Source organism: Sorex fumeus, unplaced genomic scaffold, assembly GCF_029834395.1.
Source record: "Sorex fumeus unplaced genomic scaffold, SorFum_2.1 ptg000042l, whole genome shotgun sequence".
Taxonomy (NCBI): domain Eukaryota; kingdom Metazoa; phylum Chordata; class Mammalia; order Eulipotyphla; family Soricidae; genus Sorex; species Sorex fumeus.
The window spans coordinates 2,121,300-2,142,083 of NW_026606099.1; the positions used below are offsets into that span (position 1 = coordinate 2,121,300).

A 20,784-nucleotide genomic window follows, 5' to 3' on the forward strand; every position below is an offset into this window, starting at 1 on the left:
TCATATACTATAACATATCGCATAAAATTAAAAAATTATGTCTCATAAATTGCTAAGAAAGAGGTACTGAATAAGGTGCTTCCTATCCTTATTCTCACATATATTGTACAACTATTCTTTAAATGTTTTCCACACACTCTCATCCATGGGAATACACCAGTATCTCAACCTGAGATGTATACTCACAACTTTTGCCCTTCTGGAAACTCACAAAGTTTCCCTTCTTGAACATGCATCTCTTTCTCTTTATTTTCTCAATATTTCTCTAAATAAATTTCTCTAAATTAAACAGTTTTACTTCGCACAGGGCTGGAGCCATAACACAGCGGATTGGGCGTTTGCCTTGCACATGGTCAACCCGTGTCTGATTCCTCCGTCCCTACCAAGAGTATCCCGCCCTCACAGCAGATCTTGGCAAGCTCCCTGTGACGTATTCTATATGCCAAAAACAGTAACAAGTCTCACAATGGAGACGTTCTGATGCCTGCTCGAGCAAATCGATGAACAACGGGAGGACAGTGCTACAGGGTTACTTCACACAAAGAAAATTTGCCTCAGTGCGTAATCCCACTAGATATAAGTGAAAATTTATTTCCCAAAGTCATGGATATTGGGCCCTATTTCTTTGGACAATTTAATTTCCAATATTTTTCTACTAAGAAGGATTTTTTAAATTTTTTGTTTTGTTTTGTTTTTGTGGGGTCACATCTGGCAATGTTCAAGGGTTGCTCTCAGGGGGTAGTATGGGGTTTGTGTGGAGCTAGGCATTAAATTTGGGCTTTTTGTATGCAAACATGTACTTCATATCTTTAGCCATCACTCTTTGTGGTCATACATACCTATTTATTCTATGTGATTATTTCATTCCAGCTAATACTTTTCACTAAATTTTTTTCTCCAACCAAATAATGTTTAATTGTCAATAAACGCATGCTTATTTTAAATTTTATATGGGTTGTCTGGCCGCTTATTATATCACTAAGCTACAAATGAAATTTGATGAGAATTCTTTTCTTTCCCAGTAAAAGAACAATTTACATTAGCGGCCCTTAATTCTGACTTTGATTATTATGGATTCGTTTAGAACTGAGATAGCTCTGATGGACTAGAAATCTGTAAGGATTTAAGTAATGTTTAGTACTTGTTTTCCTATTAATACTCTTATTTCCCAGTTCAACATTTTTTCCCTATACACATATGGTTTACAAAAATATAGCACTGTAGCACTGTCCTCCCATTGTTAATCGATTTTCTAGAGTGGGCACCAGTAAAGTCTCCACTGTGAGACTTGTTCTTACTGTTGTTGGCATATTGTAAACTCCACGGGAAGCTTGCAAGGCTCTACCGTGTGGGCGGGATACTCTCGGTAACTTGCCAGGCACTCCAAGAGGGACAGAGGAATCGAACCTGGGTGGGCTGCCTGCAAGGCAAATGCCCTACCTGCTGTGCTATTTGAGAATTAGCAGATTATTTTAAATGGATAGTTTTACCCTTCAAGTTATTTTTAATTATCATTATCTAAGAGTCTATGAAAAAAGAAGGTATATTTAAAAATTATTTTGACCTCACTATTTGTGGTAGTCAGTATACTCAAGTATGGACTGTTTTTATCCTTAATTTTAATATGTTATAAGATAGTTTTTAAAAGTCATATGAAACATTATTATAACATATAATGCAAAATACACTTGATTTAGTTAAAATATTTTTTGAATATAAATATGTTTCTTAGGCACATTATTTTAAGAAGAAAGATAAAAACTCACTCTCTTATATGGGATCTGCTTTTACACAGCTTCCATGGTTTCTGTTTCTAAACCTTTAAATGTATAAATGCAAACATCATACTTACTGTATTGTGGTTTCCCATCACTTTTTGGGAAATCTTACCCGAAGTTCCTTCTTGGGCCTGAGAAGTTCTAGGTATAGTTTTGAGTTAACTTTGGTATCTTTTCAACCCCTACATGTGCTTCCAATTAAGGATGCTTTCAAATGTAAGATGGTATGCCATGGAATAGAGAATAGTACCTTTTGTTCTTTTTTCTCCCTAAGCCAGAAATGAAATCTAATGAGTTTTTTCTCTCATTAAAGCATCAAGTAATACCTACTTGGTTTTAGTGACCAAAATAATAGACATATAGTGTCAAATAAATGCTAATCACTTTCCCTGACTGTATAAGTGAGAGTGATCTGATCTCCTAATGCCAAGAAATGGATTATTTTATATATTTTCACTAGTAGAAATGGCACAAACTTTATTGGTTTTAATGGTTTAAGTGCACAGGGAACAATTGAACAAACAAAAATGTCCTTGGTGAACCTATTCAAACTTTTCATGAATCTGCAGGGAAATTAATTTCACAGAAGGAAAAAGTTAACAAGCACCTATGGGACAGTGTCCACAGAGATATGAAATAAAATACAATGGGTGATCATCTGATGATATCTGTTACAGGACACTATATGAACCACTCAAATCAATTCTCAGATATCTGATTATTACTTGTTAAAATGCCTTATTTTAATTATTAAAATGAATTTTTTGTACATACATCAATTTTAAGGCACAACTAATTAGTATTAGTATATTAAACTGATTTCATATTGAATTCACATAAGGACTTTGTTAAACCCAAAAATATGAGTAGTTCTACATATCACAAGATGTGGAAGAACAAAACACAAAATATGGGAATATTATCATTAGTACCTGATACTATATAGTACATGATACTATATTTAGAGAATCCTTAAGCCTCAGCCAAGAAAATCCTAGAAACAATAGACTTGTATAGTCATGTCACAGGCTATAAAATCAATACCCAAAAGTCCATGGCTTTCCTATATGCAATTAATGAGACAGAAGAAAGTGATATGAAAAAAGCAGTTCACAGTCATGCCTTAGAAAATCAAGTACCTTGGAATCAGCTTAACTAAGGAGGTAAAGGACCTGTACAAAGAAAACCTCAAAACACTACTTGAAGAAATAAAAGAGAACATGAAGAAATGGAAACACATGCCCTGCTCATGAGTTGGGAGAATTAACATTGTCCAAGTGGCAATACTCCCCAAAGCATTATACAGATTTAATGCTATCCCTATAAGAGTACCCATGACATTCTTCAAAGAAATTGACCAAACACTTCTGAAATCCATATGGAGCAAGCATACACGAATAGCTAAGGAACTTTTTTTTGGAAAAAAAAAAAGATAGGAGGCATCATCTTCCCCAACCTCAAACTGTACTACAAAGCATGGTACTGGAACAAAGACAGATCTGTGGACCAATGGAATAGGGTTGAATGTCCTTGAACACCCTTAAATGTATGACCATTTAATCTTTGATAATGGAGAAATAAATATAAAGTGGAGCAAAGAAAGCCTTTTAACAAATGGTGCTGGGAAAACTAGACAGCTACGTGCAAAAATAATGACCTCAGACTTCTACCTAACACCATCCACAAGAGTCAGATCAAAATGGATTAAAGACCTCAACATCAGACCAGAATCCATAAGGTGCATTGAAGAAAAGTTCAGCAAAACTCTCCATGACCTTCAAGCTAAAGGTATCTTCAAAGATGAAACGCCACTGACCAAGAAACTAGGAACAGAGATAAACAAATGGAACTATCATAAACTAAGAAGTTTCTGATCCTCAAAAGAAAATGACCAGAATACAAAAGGATATTCACCCAATATCCTTCGGAGAGCCCGGCAAGCTACCGAGAGTGTTGGATATGCCAGACACAGTAACAACAAAGTCTCCGATGGAGACGTTACTGGGCCCGCTCGAGCAAATCGACAATCAACGGGAGGGCCTTTACCTTTACCTTTATCCTTCTGATATTAAGGGATTAATATCAAGAATATGCTAAGTACTGGTTGGACTTTACAAGAAGAAAACATCCAACTCCATCAGAAAATGGGGCATGAAATAAACTTTCTCAAAGAAGAAATCCAAAAGGCACGTAAAAAAGTTCTCTTCATCACTAATCATCAGGGAGATGCAGATGAAAATAACGAGATATCATCTCATGCTACAGAGACTGGCACACACCCAAAAGAACTAAAACAACCTGTATTGGTATAGAGATAGGGTGTTGGTGCTAAGCCAGGACATTAGGATGAGCCTCTGGACCCTGTCCTGAAAGCAGGAAGCAGAACCAAGGCCCCACTTCTCACTAAGTAGGCAAGCTAAAAACTTGTGAGTCCGATGACGTGGAGAAGTACAGCATACTCTCATACACCCGCCTAGTCATATACCCTCCTAGTCATATACCCTCCTAGTCATATACCCGCCTAGTCATATACCCGCCTAGTCATATACCCACCTAGTCATATACCTGCCTAGTCATATACCCGCCTAGTCATTATCTTGGAAGTACAAGGCAGTAGTTTCTCTGTCTCTTACACATCTTTAATCTGGATTGACCTTCAGGTATCAGTATGAGTATTCTCTTGCCCTATGTGTAACCAACGACAAGAACGTGGGAGGTGTAATCTATAAACCTACGTGTTCAGTTCCATATCTCCCTCTGACGTTTTTCATCATAACAACATAGCTTTGACAACATAGCTTTGACAAAACAATGTATACCCTGATGTTTCTTGGACAAATTTTCATCCTATAACTGTTTGTACTCTCGTTAGTGAGTCTTTCTCTGTGATTAAGTCATTAGGATATAACTGATAAAAAAATAGAATAAAAGGAGGCCTCTGGAAGTTGCTCATTGCCTCGAGGCAGAATGAACCTTGGCCCTCCGTGCTTGTACATTTCTCTCGCATGTTCTATCTCCGTGCCTGTGACTGAAAGAATATTCATGCAACAGTGGAGAGAAGGGGACTCTTCTTCACTGCTGGTGGGAATGCCAACTGGTCCAGTCTTTTTGGAAAACAATATGGATGCTTGCCAAAAATCTATAAATTGAGGTCCCATTTGACCCGTCAATACCACTTCTGGGATGATATCCTGAAGATGCAAAAAAAATACAGTAGAAATGACATCTCCACTTGTATGTTTATTGTAGCACTGTTTACAATAGCCAGAACCTGGAAAACCCGAGTGCCCAAGAATAGATGGCTGGTTAAAGAAACTCTGGCACATCTACACAAAGGAATAGTATGCAGCTTTTAGAAAAGATGAAATCATGACATTTGTATATAAGTGGATCGACATGGAGAGTGTCATGATAAGTGAAATGAGTTAGAGAAAGAGGGACAGACATAGAGTGACTGCACTCTTTTGTGGAATATAAAGAATATAGTGGGAGACTAACACCCAAGGCTAGTAGAGATAAGGGCCAAGAGGTTTGCTCCACAGCTTGGAAGATGGCCTCACATGGGGAAAGAGTCAGCAGGGATAGAGAAAGGACCACTATGTAAATGATGCTTGGAGGACATGCTCTCTCCATGGAGTTCATAATGACAACATTTACAAGTGCTTTGGTATGTTCTGGGTTCTATGCTCAGGCCACAGGTGTCATGTCATGCCTATGGTGATGCAGATAATTTTTTAATGTTTTATTAGTGAGAGCACGGAATCCTAACCACTAGCTGGAGCGATAGCACAGCGGGTAGGGCGTTCGCCTTACAAGCGGCCAACATGGCCAACCCGAGTTCGATTTCTCCGCCCCTCTCGGAGAGCCCAGCAAGCTAACGAGAGTATTTGATATGCCAGACACAGTAACAACAAAGTCTCCAATGGAGACGTTACTGGGCCCGCTCGAGCAAATCGACGATCAACGGGAGGGCCTTTACCTTTTACCTTTACCTTATTGAATCACCGTGAGAAAGTTACAAGCCTTTATGTTTGGGTTAAAATCACACAATGATCAAACACCCATCCCTCCACCAGTGCACATTCCCCACCATCAATCTCCCCAGTATACACCCTTCCCCACAGTTTTATGTATTTTTTAAAACTAATACATTGCTTTCTCCATTCTCTTATTTTTTTCTGGCTCAGTGATCTAGGACAATGTTGAACAGAAGTGAAAACATCAAATGTCATTGTCTTTTTTCCAGATTTCAAGGGTAAAATGTGATCATTCCAATGTTAGCCTTGCTTGGTATTTATCTGCACATATATTTTCAGATTAGAACATTCTGTTTTTCAGTTTGCTAAAGAATTTTATCATGAATATTTAATTTTACCAAAAATTTGGGTAATTTATTAAGAGCAATGCTTTTATTAATATTGTGATGTGTATATCAATATAAAATACAAGAATAAGATGTAGTATATAAGAAATCTTATTAATTGAGTTTTAAATATCAAGCCAATTTTGCATCCTGGGAAATTAATGAAACTTTATTTTACCATCCTTTAATATAACACTGAATTAACTTTGCTAATATTTTATTGTGAATTGAATAGTTTTCTGCATCCAATTCCGAATTGAATTTGTGTGTAGGTTCCACCACATCAATAAGCACTTCTCAGCATGGTGTTTAATAATTCAACTCAAATCTGACAACATGATCTGGATATATGATGATATAACAAGAATCTGTAAGAAAAGAGTTTAGTATCTAAAGAGTGGCCTTCGCTTTAGGTGATTATTATCGGTTATCTGATATACTGACGGTAAATCAAAGGTTCCCACAATGCTCTCCTCTGATTAATTTTCTAGAGTGGATGCTAGAACCCAGAAGTCAATTTTCTCACTAGGTCACTAATTTATTGCAAATGCTTCTAAATGAATTGTATCAAGAGTGAAAAAAGAGGGTACATAAGTAAGGTCTTGATTAAAGGAGTTTCTGTCCTCCTGAAACTAAAGGCCAGTACAATGTCCAGCAGAATTCTCAGAGAACCCAATCAGAGAGTTATCTTTAGCCTCCTCTTTTGGGTTTCTATGGATGTTTCATATTCTAGGTATGATTGATTAACTTGTTGGTTGTTATTGATTCAACTCTAGCTCCTCACCCCTCTTTGGAAAGCAAAGGTGCGACAAACTGCTCCAAATCTCTAATCACATGATTGGATATTCTGCATCCAGTCACTATCTTGAGGTATTTTCTGTAGTCAGAACATTGACATCTAGAATATAATTTTATCACAACTCACATTAAAGTAAGTTCAAGCCTTTAGGGAACTGAGTCAGAAACACTGAGAAAGATATTTTGGTTTTCTGAATGACCAAGATACAATATTTTTATGTCATAAAAAGTGAATTAGAGGACTTTTAACTTTGATCACAAGTGAAATTATTCTGAAGTATTAATTTTTGTAATGTAACTAATCATTTACTTTTTTCTATTTAAAGTTATTAACTTTATTCTCATCTTAAGTTGCAATTGTCTGATAATTCAATAATGTTTATACTTTAAATTTCTTGATTCATTATATTTTTAAGTCTGAAAATTTAGATTCATAAGACTTATTTTGCTTATTAAGGTACTCTTGTCAGTATTTGGGCTTCTTTTTTTAAATTTTTATTAGTGAAACACCATGAGGTACAGTTGTAGACTTACAGATTTTTGTGCTTGGGTTTCAGTTATACAATGATCGAGTACCCATCCGTCCACCAGTGCCCATTCTCCATCACCAATGGTCCCAGAATCCCTCCCATCCCACCATCACCCCCATCCCACCCCGCCTCTGTGGCAGCGCATTCCCTTTTGTTCTCTCTCTCCTTTTGGGTGCTGTGGTTTGCAAAAGAGGCAATGAGTGGCAATCATGTTTAGTCTATAGTCTACTTTCAGCATGCATCTCCCATCCTGGGTGGATCCTCCCAACACCCTTTACTTGGTGCTTCCTTCTCTATCTGAGCTGCCTTTTCCTCTAGCATGTGTGGCTGGCCTCCAAGCCATGGAGTGAACCTCCTGGTACTTATCTGGACTATTCTTGGGTGTTAGTCTCCTATTTTATTACTTTATATTCCACAGATGAATGCAATCTGTCTATGTCTGTCCCTCTCTTTCTGACTCATTTCACTTACCATGATACTTTCATGATATATACCACTTGTACGTAAATTTCATGACTTTATATTTTCTAACAGATGCATAGTACTCCATTGTGTAGATGTACCAAAGTTTCTTTAACTAGTCATCTGTTCTCGGGCACTCGGATTTTTCCAAATTTTGGCTATTGTGAACAGTGCAGCAATGGACAAAGAAGTGCACATGTCATTTTGACTATACTTTTTTGCCTCTCTGGGATATATTCCCAGGAGTGGTATTTCTGGGTCAAATGGGAGCTCAATTTCTAATTTTTTGAGAATCGTCCATACTATTTTCCAAAAGGGCTGAACCAGTCAGCATTCCCACCAGCAGTGAAGGAGAGTCCCTTTCTCCCCACATTCATGCCAATATTGGTTGGTTTTGTTCTTTTGGATGTGGGCCAGTCTCTGTGGTGTGAGATGATATCTCATTTTGTTTTGATCTGCACCTCCCTGATGATTAGTGATGTAGAGCATTTTCTCATGTGCCTTTTAGCCATTCGGATCATTTACTTTTGAAAAGCAGCTTTATTGATGAATTGTAGCAATGGAAATCAACCCTCTCCTCTTAGTCTTAAGCAATAATAATTTGTTTTCAATGTCTTTATAGATTTCCCTATATTGGGCTTTTATATGAATGGAGTCATATGTAGTCTCTGTGACTGCCTTCTATCACTTAGTAAAACATTCTTGGTATTCATCTTAATTGCAATGTATATCAGAAGTTCATTACTTCTTATGGCCAAATGATATTCATCATAATTATAAATATAAAATCCAACCGGGAAAATTATTATTTGAAATTAATCATATGGTACAACTTTGTGCCTTATAAGCATCTCTTCAATATATGTATATCACTTGATCACTTGCTATCCCGTTACTCATCAATTTGCTCAAGTTGGCACCAGTAATGTATCCATCTGTCCATCTTGCGTGCTGGTGTAGCCCAATGGTATTTGCTCGCTACAAGAACATGAAGAGCCTCAAATTGTTCAGGGTCTTGATGAAGAAATCTGACCATGCATTCTTTTGACATCAGAATCCAGTAGTAACAGCTCTAGTCCAGCAGTCGTCTTTAAGTCACATTACATATCCAGCCCATATGATTTTCGATGCCTTGACAAACGAGACAGCATCCCTGATTCTTGATCATAGACGGAGGTTGGAACTCCGGATTCCTTCTCTCACTTGAGTGAATCGTGATACTCCAAGCATAGCTCTTTTGATTCCCCTTTGGGAGACCCGAATAACATTCTCATCCTGTTTCGTAAAGCCCGTGTCTCTGAGGCGTATGTTAGTGGAGGGAGAACGGTGGAGTTGAAGAGATGTGCCAGAAGCCATAGGTTCTTCATTCTCTTAGCTATTTCTTTGATGCTCTTGAAGGCATTCCACACAGCTCTCTTCCACCTGTGCAGCTCAAGTGCAAGGTCATTTGTCATGTTGAGTTCTCGACCTAGGTACACATAACTGCTGCATTCAGAGATGATCATTCCGTTGAGAGCAAATGGAATGTCACAAACTATTCCGTTTTTCATAAACATTCTCTTCATGAGATTCAGCTGCAATCCGATCTTTCCACACTCACAGTCAAAGTCGGCCAGCATTTGTGCTGCTTGGCTAATGTTTGGTGTTATTAGAACGATGTCATTAGTGAATCAGAGGTGGTATACTTGTCTCTCTTCACTCCCATTCCTTCCCATTCCAGTCATCGCATGACATTCTCGAGGGTGGCACTGAAGAGTTTGGGTGAAATAGTATTGCCCTGCCAAACCCCTCTCTTTATGTCCATGATCACTTCTTTGTAGAATGGTGAGATTCTGATGGTGAATCCGTAATACAACTCACAGAGGATCCTGATATACTGAGTTTGAATACCCTGTTTTGCTAAGGTGATGACCACTTCAGTCTCAACAAAATCAACATCCTTTTTAAATCGATGAATATTAGACAGAATGGCATCTTGAACTCTCTCAAAACCTCAATGAGCTTGGTCATCATGTGGATATGATTGATCTTGCTGAATCCTTTTTGGAATCTGGCTTGCTCACATGGTTGTTCTTTATCTAGTGTTCTACCAATCCTATTTTGGGTGACTCGAGTGAACAGCTTGCAGATGACAGACAACAGGCAGATCGGGCAATAGTTGTCAATGTCGTGGATGTCTCCCTCCTTGTACAGTAGAACAGTCCTGCTGATTTTCCATTGGGACGGAAACTTGCATTCAGACAGGTAGCATGTAAAGAGCTGAGTCAGTGTACTGACAAGTACTGATGGCAGATTCTTAAGGTGTTTGAGTTTGACCTTGTCTGGGATGGGTGCTGTTTGCTTCTTTACCAACGAAATGGCATGTCAGATTTCGGAAGGTGGAACATTGGGAATGACATATACATCCTGCGGAATTTGGTATATAGGCATTTGGACATGGCTAGCGAAGAGATCTGAGTAGAAGTCATGGATAATCTTCTCCATTGCCCTTCTGGAAGATGTGATAGATCCATCAGGACATCAGAACGCAGTCATCTTGCTCTTGTAGTTGGTGAAGAGAGATAGGCATTGAGGATACTTTTCCAAGCTTCTGCCACATCAACCAACATAGATGCTCTTCTCTCTTTGAAGTCTTCCTTTATCGCTTCTCTACACTGCTTTGCAAGCTCGATGTTAGCTTGCAATTGCCTGAGGCTCACGCCATGCCATGTTGGTGACTGAGCTCGAGAGTTTCTAAAGACAGGCGTCTTTTTTCGCTTTCTCTCTCTCGGTGTTCCTCGCACAATCATGGAGATGCTGAACTAGTCGATCATATTCCTTTTCAATGTTGTCAATGACAGCGTCTTTGCATGTTGCCGCAATAGTGCCAAAGAGTTCCCAGTTGATGGTTGTTCTGGGAGCTCTCTACTTAAACTTTGCAGCCCTTTCTCCCCACTTCGTGAAGTAGAATTTTGCACAAAGAAGACAGTGGCCCGATCCCATTTGGAAATTTGGGACAATAGCAACATTGGTCAGGAAAAACCATCAATTGAATATGATATAGTCAATTTCACTGTGGAACTGTCCACCAGGAGACTCCCATGTCCAACGTTTAAATTTGGAACTGTGAGTTACCTTGGATGGTTTTGGTCTACTTGATGACCTCAGATAATCTCTCACCCTGTTCATTCCATTCTCCGCCATGGGTCCTGCTGTGGAGTTCTTTGGGTGTTCTTCTCAGTCCTATCTTGTTATTAAAATCACAGACAATGATCTTGTAGAAGGTGTGGTCTTCTTTATAGAACTTCTCCAGCTTCATGTATAATTTCTCAATTTCTTCATCGTAGTTGGATGTTGGTGCATAGTTGATGGAGATAGAAACTGGTGGCAGTGAGCCACATTTATTCAAGCATAAGCGTCCGATTGGGGATGTTAGGCATTCGAATGAATCAATGCTCATGGTCAAGTTTGTGTTGACGAGGACACCGACACCACCAATGCTTCTTTTGTTGCATGTTCCGAGGAACAGTTCTTCTCCAGTGTCAAAAGTGACATGATGGGTATATATGTGCGTGTATATATATATATGTATTCATGTATATAATATATGTATATATGTATATGAAATATATATACATGTTTATCTCAATATAACACTTCTAAAAATATTCATGTATGACTTTTAAATTTATCTTGAATATATTTAGTATGAAAATTGTTGAGTCATATGATAATGCTATAGTTTTTTTTATTTGGCTTTTTTGGTCACACCCAGTGATGCTCAGGGGTTACTCCTGGAGGTGCTTGGGGGACCATATGGGATGTTGGGGACCATACCCAGGTCTGCTGTGTGCAAGGCAAACGCTCTACCCATTGTACTATTACTTCGGCCTCAGACAATACAATGTTTAATCATAAGAAACACTAGCCTACTTTCTGTTCATTGTGCAGTTCCATTTTATATTCTCAGCAGTGTCTAATTTTGAGCTGACTGCTTGGTCAATACTCTCTATTATCAGACTTTTTAAGTACCAACCATTCTAATGCAAGCGAAGTAACATCTCATGCTTTTCACTTGTGTTTCCATGACAACTAATGATGTTCAGTATATTCATGTAAGGACATGAAAGGTCATACTGGCCAGTATGGCCATTTTTATTTTGTTCTTGGAGAGAAGGATATTATTAGCAAAAGTATACTTTTTGTGTGCGTGTGTGTGTGTTGGGAGGGGGTGACTTTGAGATTCAGGCTTCATTTTATGGTACTCAGATATCATTCCTGGAAGGTCTCAGGGGCCCGTATGTGGTGCCAGGGACTGAACTAGGGCTATGCAAGCACCTTCATGCAAGGCAAGTACCTAAACCCTTGTCCAACCTTTGGCCTCAAGAATTTACTTTTTGTTTTTGTTTGGTTTTGGTTTTTTGGCTACACCCAGGAGTGCTCAGGGCTTACTCTTGGCTCTGTGTTCAGGGATCCTGGCAGGGTGGGGGACAATATGGGGTGCCAGGGATTAAACCCAGAGTGGTTGTCTGCAAGGAAATTTCCCCCATCACTTTACTATCGCTTTGGCCCTCAAGAATTAATTTTTTTTTACTTTTTTTTTTTTTTTGCCATACTCGATGGTGCAAGGGTTTACCCCTGGCTTTGCACTGAGAAATTACTCCTGGCAGGCTCTGGAGTCCATATGGGATGCTGAAGATAGAACCTGAGTTGACCACATGCAAGGCAAATTATCTACTTGCTGTACTACTGCTCTGGCCCCTCAGAAATTTACCTTTAATATTTATGCATATTGCTGTCTACAGTCCTCCGCTCTACCAGCTGAGCTATTGAAGAGCTGCCTGTGATGTATTCAACATGCCAAACACAGTAACAACAAGTCTCAAAATGGAGATGTTACTGGGGCCGCTCGAGCAAATAGATGAGCAACGGGAGGACAGTCCAATTCTACATTTATGCATAAACATTATGATACAGATAAATACATACCTTAATACATTTTCTCACAGTTAATAAATTTATGTAACTAGCTAGTGAGAAGAATATATAATTATTACTGATAAATTCTCTTTTATACCTAAGTATAATTACTTGCCCAAAGTGACTACAGTGGCAGTAATTATAATAAACAATAATTTCAAATTATTTTAAAGTAAAAGTAAAGGCCCTCTCGTTGATCATCGATTTGCTCGAGCGGGCCCAGTAACGTCTCCATTGGAGACTTTGTTGTTACTGTGTTTGGCATATCGAATATGTCCCGGGGAGCTTGCCAGGCTCTGCCGTGCGGGCGAGATACTCTTGGTAGCTTGCAGGGCTCTCCGAGAGGGGCGGAGGAATCGAACTCGGGTCGGCCATGTTGGTTGCGTGCAAGGCAAACGCCCTACCGCTGTGCTATCGCTCCAGCCCAACAAATAATACACACATAATAAGAGAAGATCTGCAAGGTTATCAGCTAAACCTGCTCCTCCAAAGCCAGAGCCCAAGTCATCAAAAGAACGGTTCCTTTTTTAGATTGTGGATCTTCAGATTGATCATTCTGCCATTTTTCTTTCATTTCTTGAAAGTCAGGGTCGGCTTGTGAAAAGTTGTTAAACAACATACTAAATGTGAAATGTCAACCCTAACTCTAAACTTTCGCTGTTCAGAGCATCAAATGAAGATGTCATTGGGCTTTATAGTGGCTTTCTGATTTTGGTAGTCCATTGAAGAAGGGAGTTTGAAAATTATTGTTTACTGTTAATGATTGTCTGCCCATGTCCTGCCTGAAATACCATGATTGTTTATGAAAAGTATCTCTAATAAATCTGGATATAGTTTTAAAAAATATGAAGAAGTCCCCTTTCTCCAAAATACGTCTTCATAGTTGTGAATATATTATTTTTTATTTCTATATGAAGCAGCAATAATTAAGGTAAATATATGTTGCAGGAAAAGAAAATGGTTCATGTACTCTATTAGCAGCTCTTGCTGCTATAAATGTTATTAAACAAAAGAAAGAAAGGATATAATTATTCTTCTTGTCCAGTGTTATTTATTTATTTGTTTTGGAGCCACACCTGCTGTCTCAGGGCTTACTTTAATATATAACTTATGTTAAATTACACTGTGAACATTCTAGTCCCCAGGGATACTCTCCCCAAGGCAGCATGTTTCAGGATCTTTGCTAAAGATTACAAAAAAAGTCACTAATAAGTGGAAACTAATTCACTTAGGATTTGTGTTTAAACACGTGTTTTGAAGATTGGCAAATAAAAGGTCATCAGTCTTGTTATTGGTAAAAGTCATATTAACTTAGGAAGGCCCTGATGTCATCTATCTCCAAACCAGAGAGAACTTCCGATATTCATCTAGACCTTGGAGTAGTAATTAAGTTTCAAAATCATGTAATGCTTTAATAGAAGTCTTGACCATGTGTAAGAAATGAAATTATCAGATAAATCAGTCCATCACAGAGCTGCTTGTGAGGTGAGTGTGTATAGCCTGTAGGTAAGAGGGGCTGATAATTCACAAAGATGCCTATGGAGTAAAATTTTTACATAGCCACTTAATCCTCAAGATACTAAGAGTTAAAAGTTCAAAAAACCATTCTAGAAGTAGTTTGGTATGCTTCACCAAAACTGCACAAGTGTAAATAGCTAATAGATTTGTGGTAAAAAGAAATAAGTTATAATTTGAATTAATCAATGTCTTTCATAGTAGATGGCTTATGCATTACTAAGTTTCAGAAAATCTAAAAATAGGTTGAACAAAGGGCTTCTAGAAAAAGTCCTGAATCAGCTAATATAATTAAGGTTCTGTGAATTTCTGAATATGTTCGGCTCTCTATAAGACATTAAAAAATAAACAGAAACAAAATGATGATGCCAACTTAAATTTAAAGATATGTAGGAGGAAAGGCTTCCCTAAAGTTTCTGATTTTTTTCATCAATTAAATGTACCAAAATTGTAGGCAAGAAGTAAGTGGGAACCAACTATCTTAAAAATGAAGAAAGAAGGATATCTGATCCTTTTCTTTATTGCCTTTTACTCAGTTTATTATGCTATATAATCTATTGTTTATATTTACTATTGAATGCATACTTTCTTGGGAGTGTACAAGTCAATCTTTTATCTCTTTAATGAATCCTGAAAACTCTTGGCTATTCATTATGAGCACATCACTGGTAGAGACCACACACTTCTGTCAAAATAGCACTGTGTTAAGCTGGAAAGATATGCAAGAGTTAAGATGCTTGCTTTGCACGCTGCATATTTGACCCCTAGCACATAATCTCCTGAGCATTGCCCAAGCAACTCACAACACACAACAGGTGTAGCCCCTAGTACCTCCAGGTATGGCCCAGAATCCAACACTCTACTCCCAGTAAAAGTTCCACTTTCAAGAAATCAGGGGGAAGGCTATGTCATTAAATGAATTAACCACTGTATTAACCCTTAGGCCCATTCAGCTAAATTTTTAAGCAAAAAAACAAAACAAAACACCGTAGTGACCTTGAGCAAACATGGGAGAATGAAATCGTTTCAAGAGATCTTAGTATAGTTATTGGTTCAACTGAGAAATCGCCATAGAGCAGTTTTTGGTCTGCATGTGGAAATTCAGAGTATTTGATTTCTGTTTTTAATGTTTGTAATTTGTTTCTTTGGCGGGAGCACACTGGCAGTATTCAGGCCTTACTCCTGACTCTGCTCTCAGAGATAACTCCTGGCAAGCCTGGGAGACCATGTGAGATGCTGGATATTGAACCTGGATAAGCTCCATCCGATCACCCTACATACTGTACTATTGCTCCAGAACCAAATATTTCTAACTTTTAAGTTAAGAAAAAAATTAATGAAAACCATAAAGGAAAGTGATTTTTCTGCCAAACACAGTAAGTCAGATAATCTTTATTTTTGCCTCAGTGTAGTAGGCTTTATTTGATTGCTTAGTAGATAGTTTCTGGTAAGATTTAAGAGTCACTCAGAATATTTCCTCCACTAAATATTTTTTTAAATCTGTAAATTAAATTCAGCATTATACCGAAACCAAGAGGTGTCAGAGTAGTTTTAAAATTGGATCCCTATAAGAAACAATATACTTTGGTCTAGGTCAGAGACTACATATTATATAGAATCAACTCAAAATCTGAGATTCATTTTTTGGTAGTTATATTGTCACTGTCACTGTCCTCTCGTTGTTCATCTATTTGCTCGAGCAAGCCCAGTAATGTCTCCATCGTGAGATTTGTTGTTACTGTGTTTGGCATATCAGGTAGCTTGCCAGGCTTTGCTGTGTGGGCAAGATACTCTCAGTAGCTTGCCGGGCTCTCCAAGGGGGGGCGGAGGAATCGAACCCGGGTTGGCCTGGTCGATCGCATGCAAGGCAAACGCCCTACCTGGTGTGCTGTCACTCCATTAACCAAGAAAAATTCTGTGTCTAATTAATTTTTAATAATCTACATGAAATATGGGCTATGACAAAAGCATAGAAAAGAGTTACGTGGTTCATGAGATTCAGAATGACACTATTCAAGAGTCTAAACTGAAAATAGAAAACCAAATCATAAAGATACAGTATATGTTAGAAAAAGCATGTAGGTTAAGAGAAAAGGGAAAGCCATATACGATTACATAATAATGTTTTCTAGACAAGTAGTCCATGTAAGATGACTGTCAAAAATTCTGTCCCTCACTTTTGCATATTTTTAGAACTGAACTCATAACTATTGCAATTAGACCAACCAATCTACCAACCAGCCTTCCCATGTCGGATTCAAGGAAGAGCAAAATTAAGTGAGAGTAACTGCAATAGTAATAGAGTTTCATTGTAGACTAAACAAAGACACAGTAAAGCTTGTTTTCAAGATAGGGTCACTTTGGTGTTAATATATGGAACAGGAAGGAGTTGTAGATGTACAAAAGATGAAGATATCTATTTAAACATCTTAACTTAAAGGGAATAATATGATATTGCCAGATAAGAGAATCTATAATCTGAAGAGATTATACTAACTGGTCATTTTGCACACATGATCAAATTGCAGCTGCCATATTTAGGTCAAGGGATTTGATACAATGTCCAAGAAATGTACAGAAAGAGCAGAGAGGAAGAGTTAGGGATTAAATCTGAAAAATAATAATGTTGACTAACAAGTCCAGGGGAAGAGAAATATACCTACAAACGGGAAACCTGAAGGACAAACAACAACAACAAAACCCAGGAGTGTGACTATTATGCAAGCAGCAAAAAAATGTGAAAATAAAATGACTTTACTTCATTTAAATGTAATGAAATCACAGTTAAAGTTGTGAAAAGCAATTTTATTGGAGTGATGTTTTGTTTCGTTGTTTTGTTTGGGGGACATATCTGGCAGTGTTCAGGGCTTACTCCTGGCTCTGTGCTCAGGGATAACTCCTGGCAGGCTTAGGAGACCATATGGGGACCTGGGGATGAACAGCACATGCCCTACCTGCTAGGGTACCTGTACTATTGCTCCAGGCCCTGGAATGATGTTTTTATAATTCTTATCACATGCAGGTGAGATCCTGTAAATCACGAGAGAAAATTATTGTAGAAGTTTAGAGTAAAAATCAATTTGGAGAATAAATTTAATGCTTTAAATTTAAATCATAATATTAGCAATTGATAGTTTATTTCAGATTACAAACAATATAAAATATAAAAGGTAATTTTCTTCAGCTGTATAGAATGTTTTTATTAGTGAATTAGGCTTTCATCAAAATGCTCTGTTTTGCTACAAAGTGACGAATGAAGAACAGATAGTGTCATAAATAACTTGAGAAAATCATCAGATATGTTCTTATGTTTTTATTTATAAAATTTTCTTTTACAGGAATATTAATTTGTAACATAATATCTAATTCAAGGATATAGCCTTATAAATGTTACCTGATAAAAATTAGTCTTTGAAAGTTAATTACAGTATTGGTTGTGACATGCATACATTCCTCAAGTACTTTGATAGATGTGAAAACATTTATGTCATCATCACCTTTTGTGTGTTTTCAAATTTTCTATTAATAAAAAATTCCAAACAGAACAGTGAAATTTAAATTGGTGAATATAGAGAAGTTCTTGGAAAGCATACTCCAAGAACTGGATTGCTTACTCTCTTAGGAACAGGATGATATGAATAAACTTGTCACAAAGTATAAATTAAAAGGAGCACTTTTTATTAATATTTGGGAAACTAGATAATCCTTAAAATTACTTCAAAATTGCAGGTTGAAGTCATTTGATAAAATGTAAAATCAGTTTGGTGATCCTTTGTTTTTTATGTTTTTGGGGAGCCATGCCTGGTAGTGCTCAGGATTACTCCTGATTCTGTGCTCAGGAATCACTCCTGATGGGATTCAGGGGACTATTGATGTTAGGAATCAACCAGAATTGGTCTCATGTAAAGCAAGCAATTTACCCACTGTGCTTTTCCTCCAGACTCTTGTATTTATTTAAATGAGCCACTGTCACTGTCTCCCATTGCTCATCAATTTGTTTGAGTGGGTCCAGTAACATTGTGAGACTTGTTACTGTGTTTGGCATATCGAATACGCCATGGGTAGCTTGCCAGGCTTTGCCGTGTGGGCGAGATACTCTCGGTAGCTTGCCGGGCTCTCCAAGAGGGTCGAGGAATGGAACTCGGGTTGGCCATGTTGGCTGCGTGCAAGGCAAACGCCCTATCTGCTGTGCTATCGCTTCAGCCCATTTAAATGAGGAAAAGAAAATATTGGTGGACTGGAATCTAAGTATATTTTAAGTTTCATTTTTGATGTATATGAGTGTGTATTTATGTATGACTGTGCATGCATACTTTACCACCATCTAAAGTGGATACATTGACACATTTTGTTACAGTTATTTGAAAGTCATATTTTAATCTACCAAATGATATTTAAACAGACTTAGGAGCATGAAGATTTAAACATTCATTTTCAAATAGAATCAATATACATTATAAGCAAGACAATATCCTTGATAGTCTATCCTTTTCTAAACAAGTACTATTAAACATTTTATCAACTTTTCAGACTTTATTTCTTTTCATTTTATAGGCAAACTGGAATAAGATAGGAACCAGGAATGAGAAACTATACATCAATAACCAGCTTTATCCTCCTGGGATTGACAGATGACCCTCAGTTGAAGATTTTAATTTTTGTATTTTTACTCATCACCTACATGCTGAGTGCTATTGGAAACTTGACCATTATCATTCTCACGTTAGTGGATTCTCATCTTAAAACTGCGATGTATCTTTTCCTCCAAAATTTTTCCTTTTTAGAAATTTCATTCACTTCTGCCTGCATTCCTAGATTCTTGTACAGTCTAACGACAGGCGACAGGACCATTAGCTATAATGCATGTGCATGCCAACTATTTTTTACAGATGTTTTCGGAGTAACAGAATTTTTTCTCTTAGCCACTATGTCTTATGATCGCTATGTAGCCATCTGCAAACCCCTGCATTACATGATCATCATGAACCACAGGGTGTGCAAAAGGCTTATCTTCTCCTGCTGGGTGACCACGCTGTTGATTATTTTGCCACCAATTTTCTTGGGACTGGGTCTAGAATTTTGTGACTCAAATGCCATTGATCACTTTGCCTGTGACGCTAATCCAATTCTGAAAATCTCATGCTCAAACACATGGCTCTTAGAGCAGATGGTCATTGGCTGTTCTGTACTAATTTTCATTGCAACTCTTATATGTGTGTTTTTGTCCTACTTGTATATCATCAAAACAATTCTAAGATTCCCCTCTGCTCAGCAACGGACAAAAGCTTTTTCCACCTGTTCTTCCCACATGATTGTGGTTTCCATCACTTATGGCAGTTGCATCTTTATCTACATTAAACCTTCAGCAAAAAATGAAATGACTATTAATAAAGGGGTATCAATACTCACAACTTCCATTTCCCCCATGTTAAACCCATTTATTTATACTCTGAGGAACAAGCAAGTGAAACAAGCCTTTCATGACTTAGTCAAAAGAATTATATTTCTCTCAAAGAACTAAGGGGATGTTGAAAAAAGCATATTTCTTTCTATTTCTGTTTTATCTTGTCTCTACTTTTAGTAGTTTTATCATGCATTTCAGATACATGTCATGTTATATTTATACAAACTATTTAAAAAATTCTACTAATTTTTCTTTTATACATCCCCTGCCTTTGTTTCTCATTGTTACCTTTCACCCATCAAGTAAACTGAGTTCTTTTGATAGTGTACACTGGTTTATTTTTTAAAATTTCTTTTTGTCTGATCATCATTTTAATATATTTATATTGCATTCAAATGATTATGATAATGTGTTTTAATTTGTCTCTACTAATTTAATTGTTGTTGAGAAGCTTGCCTCTACTAATTTAATTTATTGTTGAGAAGCTTGCTCTTTAGTTTTCACATATTCTACTTTTCTTTATATGATCAGATTCTGATTTTTATAGCATTGTGAATAAAAATTATTTGCTATAATTTCAATAATTTCAATCTTTCTTTTTTTTGGTCTGTTCCTGACTCTTTTATTTTTTTTTTGCTTCTTGGGTCACACCTGGCGATGCTCAGGGTTTACTCCTGACTCATGCACTCAGAAATTACTCCTAGAGATGCTCTGGGGACCATATGGGATGCTGGAAATTGAGGCACGCACCCTACCCTCTGTGCTATCACTCCAGTCATAATTTTAATCTTTATAAAATTATTGTACTGTTTTAAGTTCCAGAATCTGGTGTGTCCTTGAAAATACTCAGTATTCATTTGAAAAAAAGTAAATTCTAGTATTTTTTTAAATGTTTTATAAATGTCTATTAAACCTATTTTAGTAAATCATTTAGACTGTGGTTTTCATCGCTAGTCTCTGTTTAGTTGGTCTTTC

At 37.3% G+C, this 20,784-nt stretch overlaps 1 protein-coding gene across 1 annotated transcript; it reads left to right on the forward strand.

Moving 5' to 3' along the window:
* The first annotated feature begins 18,987 nt into the window (after nt 1–18,987).
* LOC130029249 (olfactory receptor 6C2-like) lies at nt 18,988–19,926 on the forward strand. The gene has a single exon (XM_056120171.1). It carries the CDS (start codon nt 18,988–18,990, stop codon nt 19,924–19,926), a length of 939 nt encoding a protein of 312 aa, XP_055976146.1.
* The last annotated feature ends 858 nt before the right edge of the window (nt 19,927–20,784 follow it).

Bases quoted from the DNA above. Each gene is read 5' to 3' on its own strand.
- LOC130029249 (XM_056120171.1), top strand. From the start codon at position 18,988: ATGAGAAACTATACATCAATAACCAGCTTTATCCTCCTGGGATTGACA.